The 9,227-nt window shown below is 65.2% G+C and overlaps 1 protein-coding gene across 3 annotated transcripts; it reads left to right on the top strand.

The window, feature by feature from the left end:
• The first annotated feature begins 376 nt into the window (after positions 1-376).
• On the top strand, positions 377-5,734 carry GRINA (glutamate ionotropic receptor NMDA type subunit associated protein 1). Of its 3 annotated transcripts, none has more exons than XM_027669638.1 (7): positions 377-453; positions 2,468-2,804; positions 3,468-3,580; positions 3,651-3,851; positions 4,183-4,311; positions 4,574-4,717; positions 4,934-5,734. In XM_027669638.1, the coding sequence occupies exons 2-7, from the start codon at positions 2,498-2,500 to the stop codon at positions 5,081-5,083; spliced, it is 1,044 nt and encodes a 347-aa protein (XP_027525439.1). In that variant the 5' UTR covers positions 377-453; positions 2,468-2,497; the 3' UTR covers positions 5,084-5,734. The 3 variants fall into 3 exon arrangements, with proteins under 3 accessions (XP_027525439.1, XP_027525440.1, XP_027525438.1); XM_027669639.1 differs by lacking the exon at positions 377-453 and adding an exon at positions 1,525-1,613; XM_027669637.1 differs by lacking the exon at positions 377-453 and adding an exon at positions 1,714-1,961.
• The last annotated feature ends 3,493 nt before the right edge of the window (positions 5,735-9,227 follow it).

Genomic DNA, 9,227 nt, shown 5'->3' with positions numbered 1-9,227 from the left:
TACGTGACCAGCCCCACGGGTCACCAGAGGACACCGGACCGGCCCCCGCGCGTGACCGGGAGACACGTGACCGACCCCACGCGTGACCGGGGGACACGTGACCGGCCCCAGGGGTGTCCAGGGGACCCCGGACCGGCCCCACGTGTGACCAGGGGACACGTGACGGGCCTCAGGAGTCTCCCGGGGACCCCGGACCGGCCCCACGCGGGACACGGCGGGGCGGAGCGGGTGACGCGGCTCCGCCGCCACAGGGGGGCGCTCTGCCGCGAGGCCCCGCCCCTCCCACATACCACGCCCCCACATACCACGCCCTCCTCCGAGCCCCGCCCCCAGCCTACGCGGGGAGCGGCAGGTCCGGCGCAGCTGCTGCCCCGCCCCTCTCCAGGCCCCGCCCCGCCCTGGCCCCGCCCCCCGGCGCGCAGCGAGCGGACCCCGCGCAGCTCGGCCCGGCCGGTGAGCGGGGGGCGCGGGGGTCCCGGGCTCTGGCGGGGGGGCGGGCGGTGGGAGGGGGCGCGGAGACCCCGGCGCCGCCCCCGAGCGCGGGTCTCCCCCGCCGCCCCGCGCTGCCGCATTACGCAGCGCACGGGTTCCGTGCGGGGAGCGGAGGGGGGGGCGGGGGGTGTAACAGGAGGGGGGAGCGCGGCCGAGGGGGACCCCGCGAGCGCGGACACAGGGGAAGGGTCCCCGGGGAGCCCCCCCCGCGGCAGCGCTCGGGGATTAGGCTCGCTGCTGCCGTAAATAGGCCGTGCCGGGGCTTTACCGAGCGTCAGGGCAAAGCGGCTTACGGGGCTCCGGGAGAACCGGCGGGGGGGCGGGCGGCGGCACCCCCGCAACCCGTGATGCGGGAGCACCTGCACCCCCGCCCGCCTCCGCCTCCCGCAGCCCGTGCTGCGGGCACCCCCACAACCCTCACTGCATCCCCCGTAGCCCCTGCTGCGGGCACCCCTGGAACCCCCTACAGCCCCTGCTGCGGGCACCCCCGCAATTCGTGCTGCGGGCACCACTGCACCTCCCGCACCCCCGGCGCGCCTTGCAACCCGTGATGCGGCCACCCTTGCACGCCGTGCCCCCTGCACACCGTGCCCCTCGCGTTCCCGCAACCCGTGATGTAAACACCCCCTGCACCTACGCTACCCTGTGCTGCGGGCCCCCGCACCCTGTGCCTCCCCCAACACGAGCTGCGGACACCCCTGGACCCCCCGCACCGCAAGCATCGTACTCCCCATAGTGCCTGCACCCCGTGCCCCCCGCGCAGGGTGCCCCCCGTACCCACCACACACTGTGCGCCTCCTGCCCCCCGTTCGGGGTGCCCCCCGTACACCCCGCGCCTCACGGGGGAGCCCCCCATGCCCCCGCCACACCGCGCCCCCCGGGGGAGCCGCCCAGGCCCACTGTGCCCCCGGTGCCGCCCCCGCGGTGCCGCAGGGCCGAGCCCCCCCCGTCCCCCGCCGCCCGCCCGGGGCGCGGGGCCGTCACGCGGCGGCTGCGGTTGGCGCTGCTCGTTGGCCGGGCCCGGGGCCCTGCGGCAGCGCACGGCCCCGCACCGGCACCGTGACAGCAGCGGCACCGCACGGGCCCGGTACCGCCGACTGCCAGGCCGCGGCACCGCACCGGTACCGCACCGGCGAGTGCGCGGTCCCTGCTTAGGGCGCAGCCGCCGCTCCCGCACTGCCCGGTTTTGTAACCGGGCCCCGGGAGCGGGGGCGGCCCCGAGGCTGCAGCGCAGCCCCCACCCGGCCTCGATGAATGTGGGGCTGGGGCGGGGGCTGGCCGGACCCCGCACATCACCGCTCCCCGTCCGAGGGGGTGTTGCCATGGCAACGGCCCCGCCGCCATCTTGTGCGGGCCCGGGGCCGAGGGGGCCGGGAGGTGCCCCCCATCCCGGGGCAGCGCTGGGGACAGGGACTCACTCCCACATTGTTGCGCTGAACTGGTTGGGGACCCCCAGGGCTGCCTGAAGGGCGAGTTGAGGGTTGGGGGTGGCGGGGGTGTGATTATGAAAGGGGGTGACAGCCATGGGGGGGTAATGTAGAGGGGGTAATGGCCATTGGGGGTGACAACCATGAGGGGCTTATGGCCCAGGGCATGATGAGGAGGGGGGTGGCAGCTGTGGGGGGGGTGATGCCATGGGGGTGGTGATGAGGAGGGGGGTGATAACTGTGCGGGTTTGATGTCTGTAGGGTAGTGATGGGGGGGGGTGATGACCGTGTGGGGGTGATGGGGAGGGGGTGATGGCCATAGGGAGGTGATGGCTGAGGGGAGTGATGGGGAGGAGGTGATGGCTGTGGGGAAGCGATAGCTGTGGGGGGGTGATGACCGTGTGGGGGTGATGGGGAGGGGGTGATGGCTGTGGGGAAGCGATAGCCACGGCGGGGGGGTTGATGACTGTGAGGCGTGATGAGGAGTACAGTGACAGCCACGGGGGATGATGACACCGACTCTGACCCCCTCTCCTCCCCCCCCACAGCACAAAGGCGGCCGCAGCCTGCGGGACAAGATGTCCCACGAGAAGAGTTTCCTGGTGACGAGTGACGGCTTCGCGGGGCAGCAGCCGACGGCCCCCCCAGCCTACGCGCAGCCCCCCTACCCCGTCGCCCCATACCCCCAGCCCCAGTTCGCCCCCGCGCCCTACCCCCAGCCAGGCTTCACGCAGGGGCCGGGGCCGTATCCTCCGCCGGGGCCGTACCCCCCTGCCGGGCCGTACCCCGCCGGGCCGTACCCACCACCTGGGCCCTACCCCCAGGGCCCCTACGGGCAGCCGCCCTATGCCCAGCCCCAGCCCATGGTCCCTGGCGACCAGGACTGTAAGTACCAGGGAAGGGGGGGGCAGGGGGTACGCTCCAGGCTGGGGGGCTCCCAATGGGTGTATGACTGCCCTGGTTCCCGCCTGGGGGCTCCCAATGGGTGTACATTGTGGGGTGTCCCAGTGGGGTGTATGACCCCCATTTGGATTCCCTGTGGGACGCTCCCAGGGGGGTGTACAACTGCCCCGGCTCCTTGCTGGGGGGCTCTGAATGGGGTGTACAACCCTCCCCCCTGGCTCCTGTTGGAGTTTTGGGGGCTCCAGGTGTGGGGAGCAGCCCCCTGCTTTGGGCACTGACGGCAGGCCTGGGGGGCTCCCCTGCAGGGGGGGCCCGTTTTGGCAGCGCTGTTCCTGTTGTGGCCCAGCTGTGTGGACGGTGAGGGTGGGTTTGGCAGGTCACACAGCTCAGGGGTCCTGCGTGGGGCAACAAGGACCCCCCCCGTGGATCCTGACTCCTGCCCCGTATGTCCTGGGGGGCACCTGGGGCAGGCCCTGCCCACCGGGGACGGTGTTGACCATGACCCTGGGTGGGGGGACACTGCCCAGAGCCGTGTCAGCTGTGACACCTGGCTTTGAGGGGCAGAGAGCCCTGCTCCCCATGGCCCCTGGGATGCCCCTGGGACCTCCAGCCCTACCCACTCAGTGATGTCCCTCCTCCCCACAGCCCCCCTGCACAGCACCTACCACGAGGACGGGCCCCCCTCCTACTATGACAACCAGGACTTCCCGTCGGCGCACTGGGATGACAAGAGCATCCGACAGGCCTTCATCCGCAAGGTGGGACACGGGGGGCTCTGGGGGGAGCACGGGGCGGTGGGGGCCCCCTGTGACCTGCCCCTGTCCCCAGGTGTTCCTGGTGCTCACGCTGCAGCTGACCGTCACCTTCGCCTTTGTGACCGTCTTCACCTTCGTCAAAGGTGTGCGGGGCTTCGTGCAGCGCAACGTGTGGACGTACTACGTGTCCTACGCCGTGTTCTTCATCTCCCTCATCGTCCTCAGCTGCTGCGGCGACTTCCGCCGCAAGCACCCCTGGAACCTCGTGTCCCTGGTGAGCTGGGGGCTGGCCCAGGGGGGCACATGGCAGGTTTGGGGGTGCTGAGCTGGAGGCACACGGTGGGGTGGGTTTGGGGGTGATGAGCTGGGGGGTTTAGGGGTGCTGAGCTGGGGGGGTCAGCAGGGCAGGTTTGGGGGTGATGAGTTGGGGTCACAAGGTGTGTTTGGGGATGCCGGGCTGGAGCGCACAGGGTGGGTTTGAGGGTGCCAGGCTGGGGTGAGTTTGGGGGTGCTGAGCCCAGGGCACAGGGTGGGTTTGGGAATGCTGGGTGGCAGAATGCGTTTGGGGGTGCTGACCAGCCTGACAGGTTCCCCCTTGCCCCTAGTCCATCCTGACGGTCAGCCTGTCCTACATGGTGGGGATGATCGCCAGCTTCTACGACACTGACGCCGTCATCATGGCCGTCGGCATCACCGTAGTCGTCTGCTTCACCGTCGTGATCTTCTCCCTGCAGGCCAGTGTCAGGGCTGCCCCTGGCTGGGTGGCTCTAAATTGGGGTCCCCAGGCTACCCCCCTGGCTGGGGGGCTCCAAACTGTGGGTACAACCCTCCTGGCTCTCAGCTGGGGGCTCCCAATGGGGAGTACAACCCCCCATCAACTCCCTGCTGGCTCTTGAGGGGCTCTGAATGGGGTGTACGACCCCCACTCAGCTTCCTGCTGGGTCTGAGGGCTCCAAACTGGGGTCTGACCTCTCCACTGATCCCCCCTCCCCACAGACCAAGTATGACTTCACCTCATGCCGGGGCGTCCTCATCATCTGCCTCGTCGTGCTCATCCTCTTCTCCATTCTCTGCATCTTCATCCGGAACCGCATCGTGGACATCATCTACGCCTCGCTGGGGGCCCTGCTCTTCACCTGCGTGAGTCAGGGGGGCAGGATCCCCCATTCTGGGGGGGGCAGTGCCACCAGGACCCCTGGGCACTCTGGTTTGGTGGGGACTCAGGATATGAGTGGAGGTGTGGGGACAGGGGGTGCAGGATGTGCTCAGGGGGTGCCTGGCTGGTTTGGGAAGGGAACTGGGGGGCTGCTGGTGCCTCCCAGCCCCGGGCTCCCTCTGACACCCCCTTTTCCGCAGTTCCTGGCGGTGGACACGCAGCTGATCCTGGGGAACAAGCAGCTGGCGCTGAGCCCCGAGGAGTACATCTTCGCCGCGCTCAACCTCTACACTGACATCATCAACATCTTCCTCTACATCCTCGCCATCATCGGCAGGGCCAAGGAGTAGCTCCCCCCGGCCCCTGCTGCCCCGTGCAGCCCCCCGGGTTCGAGCCCCCCCTCCCTGTAGCCGGTTTTGTTGCTGTTCTCATCGTGCCCCCCCCCGGTGGTTCTGCGTGGCCCCGGTTCCTGCCCCACGGGGCTCGCTGGTACGGGGGTTGTCACCACGCCCCCCCAGTTCCCCGCTCTCCCCTGCTGTGAATATGATTCCCCCCCCCTGCCTCGTTGCATTGAACGTGGACTGGAAGCACTTTGAAGCCCCCCCTCCGTCCTGTCCTGCCTCCCCCACGCTGCCCCCCCTCCTCGTGCCCCCGTCACCCTCCGGCCGCAGGCAGGGGCAGCGCCAGCAGCACTCCAGACCCCCCTTGAGCCACTGTCCCTGCCTGTCCCCACCCCCAGACCCCCTGAACCACAGCCCTGCCCATGGCACCCCCAGGCCCGCCCCCGAGCCACCATCCCTGTCTGTCCCCACCCCCAGACCTCCTCAAGCCACTGTCCCTGCCCATCCCCAGATGCCACCAGCCACCATCCCTGCCTGTCCCTACCCCCAGGAACCGCAGTCCCTGCCCGTGGCACCCCCAGACCCCCCAGTCCCCTCCCCACATGGCTGAGGCCCTGTCCTGGTCCTGCTGTTAATAAACCATTTTGTTCATCTCCCATGGCTCTGGCTCCGGCCCGTGCTCTAGGGGAACTCTCTGGGGATGGAGTGTCCCAGTGTCACCTACCTCTTGGTGTCCCCACCTCCCAGTGTCCCCAGCACAGTCCAGCTGGGGATCAGGCCCTGGACATGGGGGTTGAGGGAGCTGGGGAGACTCAGTTTGGGGACAAGGAGTGAGGTGGGGAGCAGGGCAGGACCCCAGGGAGACAGGAGGGGGCAGCCAGGTGGGGTGAGGTGCTGCTCCCAGGTAACGTGACAGGACAAGAGGAAACAGCCTCAAGTTGTGCCAGGGGAGGTTTAGGTTTGACAGGGGGAAAATTCCTCCTGAGAAAGGCTGTCCAGCCTGGCACAGGCTGCCCAGGGCAGGGTGGGGTCCCCATCCCTTGGGGGGTTTAACAGCCGTGTGGATGTGGCACTTGAGGTCATGGGTTGTGGTGGCCTTGGCAGTGCCAGGGGAGCGGTTGGACTCAGGGAGCTCAGAGGCTTTTCCAACCCAAACGATTCCATGATTCCACGATGCCCAGTCCATCCCAGCACACCTGGCATGCTCCTTGGCAGCTGCCAGCCCTGGCCAATGCTTCCATCTTTCCATGTTCTCCCAAACACCTTGAGAAACATTCCCTGCTCTTCCTTTGCTGCTCCCAGGGCTTCTCATCCCACAGTTTCTCAGTCAGAGATCTTGTGATGGATGGGAGTTTTAAGGTGGCTCAAAAACCCTCGGCAAAGACATGGACAAAAGGAAGTTTTATATGAAAGCCAAAATCAACCCAAAAATTATTTACATGAAATGAGGGGGTTGAAGAGTAAGGATAGGAAAGGATACAAAGGAATAAGGGAGACTCTCCCGCTAAGGGTCGGAGGGAACCCCCTCGCTAAACTGGGTCCTGGACTTGAATGACATTTCAGGCCTAAAGGTTTAACAGCATTTCAACTTAACAGCACTGAGTCAAGAGCTTAAGTTAAACCATTTAACAAAGATTCATATAGAATTTGCTGTAGCACAACAGTAAATCACATAGAGGCCTGACAGGAATCAAAAGGACTTAAGGATCTGAGAGAAATATTTCTGGGACATTTGCTGTAGCACATTCACACTCGCACACACAGAGAGTTAAAGGCTTTGTATAAGGTGTGCACAGGTGTGTGCACAGGGGCACACACAGGTGTGTGTACAGCGCATGTACAAGGTATGTACAAGTGCATGTACAGGTTTACACCTGTGAAAAATCCCCCTTGAGCTCAAGGGAAGGACTCACGTCGGTGCCTTTGCATCTTCCCAAGGGGTGAAAGGCTGAGTAGGGGATCAGCCCAGGCTCCTGCCTTGGTCCTCCCAGTGCAGCAAACAGGAGAGTTCACCAGCTCTGAGAGGCCCCACTCCGAGGCAGATGCCGGGCACTGAGGGCCAGAAGAGCTCCAAGGCTCTCCCTTGGGATGGCTGCTTACAGGGTCAGAAGAGAGAGAACTTTATTGTTGTCGTTTTCCATCTCGCCACAATTCAGGGCAGGAACTTTCTTTCAAAATTCAATAACGAAAACGTTGTTGCACTTGGGTTGTTCTTCAGGCAACAAAAATCACTTCCCAAGGCTGTTTGTTAAAGCAGGAGCTCGTTATCCAGCACGAGTTCCTGGGAACAGACAGTGTTTCTGATAAGCTCGAGAGCAGCTCGGCACAGGTGCTGTTTGTTTCTGATGAGCATTTCTGAGATCACAGAGCAGCCCAAGAGGGGTGGGGGGAGATGCTGCACCACAGCTCCCGGGGCTCCATCTCTGGCCATTCCTCTCCTGGGACTCCCCAGGTCCCTTTCTCTCACCTGCTCCTGATTTGCAGAGCAGCCGCTGGCTCCAGGCCTGCTCCAACGGCTGTTCCCAGGGAACAGAGCTGCCCTTGGCAGCTTCCCCTCTCCTGCCCTCAGAATTCCATCCCGCTGCCTCGGTTGTTTATTTTTGTAAATCCTTCCCCAGCACCTGTCATGCTGCTGCTGTCCCTGTGCCATCCCTGAGGCCACGTGTGTGACTGACACAGTGATCCCCAGAGGCTGAGGCTGGAGCCCCTGGAGCCACCCGGGTGCTCCATGAGGGCTGTTGGTGCCAGGATGGGAGCAGGGCAGGCACTGAGCCCTTCCCACCATGAGACATTCCCACCTGGAGCACTGGGCCCCAGCACAAAAATGGGCGTCCAGAGGAGGCTCCAAGAGTTTGAGCCCCTCTGCTCTGGAAATAAATTGGGAAAGCTGGGGGTGTTCCGTCTGGAGAAAGCTCTGGGCAGAACTTAGAGCCCCTTCCAGTGCCTAAAAGGGACTAAAGAAAGCTGGGGAGAGACTTTGTGCAAGGGCCTGGAGTGACAGGATGGGGGGAATGGCTTCGTACTGCCAGAGGACAGGGTTAGACGGGATATTGGGAAGAAATCCTTCCCTGGGAGGGTGGGCAGGCCCTGGCACAGGTTGCCCAGAGCAGCCGTGGCTGCCCCTGGATCCCTGGAAGTGTCCCAGGCCAGGTTGGACGGGGCTTGGAGCAGCCCGGGCTGGTGGGAGGTGTCCCTGCCCATGGCAGGGCTGGGCCCGGCGGTGCTTTCCTGTCGCTCCCCCCCGGCCGTTCCCGGTCCCCCCGGTGCCGGGATGGGGCGGACGCTCCGCAGCGGGATCGGCCCGCGCTGTGCCCGGGCTGCAGCCTGGGAACTGCCCCGGGGGAGGCGTCGCTTTTTCCCGGGACAATTCCCGCCCCGCAACTCCGCGGGAGCCGCGGGGATGTGCGGGTTACAGGGGGAAAATGCCCCGACTGGAAAGGAAAAGAGTTTCCTGAGTGAAACGTGAGTTTTCCCAGAAATAAACGTGCGGCGGTGCCTCCCTCCCTCCCCCGCGGCCGCTCCGGGAGCTCAGAAATGCTCCCCAGACCTCGACAAACAGCCCCTGTGCCGAGCTGCTCTCGAGTTCCCCGGGAACTCGTGCTGGACAACGAGCTCCTGCTTTAACGAGCAGCCCTGGGAAGCGACTTTTGCTGCCTGAAAAACAACAACGTTTTCGTTATTTAACTTTGAAAGAAAGTTCCTGCTCTGAACTGTGGCCGGGATGGAAAATGACAACAATAAAGTCCTGTCTCTTGTGCCCCTGTAAACAGCCATCCCGAGGGAGACCCTTGGAGCTCTTCTGGCCCTCAGTGCCCAGCATCTGCCTCGGAGTGGGGCCTCTCAGAGCCGCTGAACTCTCCTGTTTGCTGCACTGGGAGGGCCAAGGCAGGAGCCTGGGCTGATCCCCTGCTCAGAATCACAGAACATGCTGAGCTGGAAGGGACCCACAGGGAGCATCGAGCCCAACCCTTGGCCCTGCACTGGACCCTCCCCGAGGGTCACACCACGTGCCTGAGAGATCGTCCAAACGCCTCTTGAGCGGTGACAGGCTTGTGCTGTGACCACCGCCCTGGGGAGCCCGCTCGCCTCCTCCAGCTCGCTTTCCCCTGTCCCATCACCCACACCGGGGACTGAGACAGAAAAGGGGAATTTT

This window comes from Corapipo altera, unplaced genomic scaffold (assembly GCF_003945725.1).
Source record: "Corapipo altera isolate COAL_440 unplaced genomic scaffold, ASM394572v1 272, whole genome shotgun sequence".
Taxonomy (NCBI): domain Eukaryota; kingdom Metazoa; phylum Chordata; class Aves; order Passeriformes; family Pipridae; genus Corapipo; species Corapipo altera.
This window is presented reverse-complemented; position numbering and strand designations above follow the sequence as displayed.

Excerpts from the sequence above, each read along its gene's own strand:
- GRINA (XM_027669638.1), top strand. The coding sequence starts at position 2,498 with ATGTCCCACGAGAAGAGTTTCCTGGTGACGAGTGACGGCTTCGCGGGG. Across the intron at positions 3,581-3,650 it reads GACAGGCCTTCATCCGCAAG|GTGTTCCTGGTGCTCACGCT; the intron begins GTGGGACACGGG and ends CCCTGTCCCCAG. Across the intron at positions 4,312-4,573 it reads TCGTGATCTTCTCCCTGCAG|ACCAAGTATGACTTCACCTC; the intron begins GCCAGTGTCAGG and ends CCCTCCCCACAG.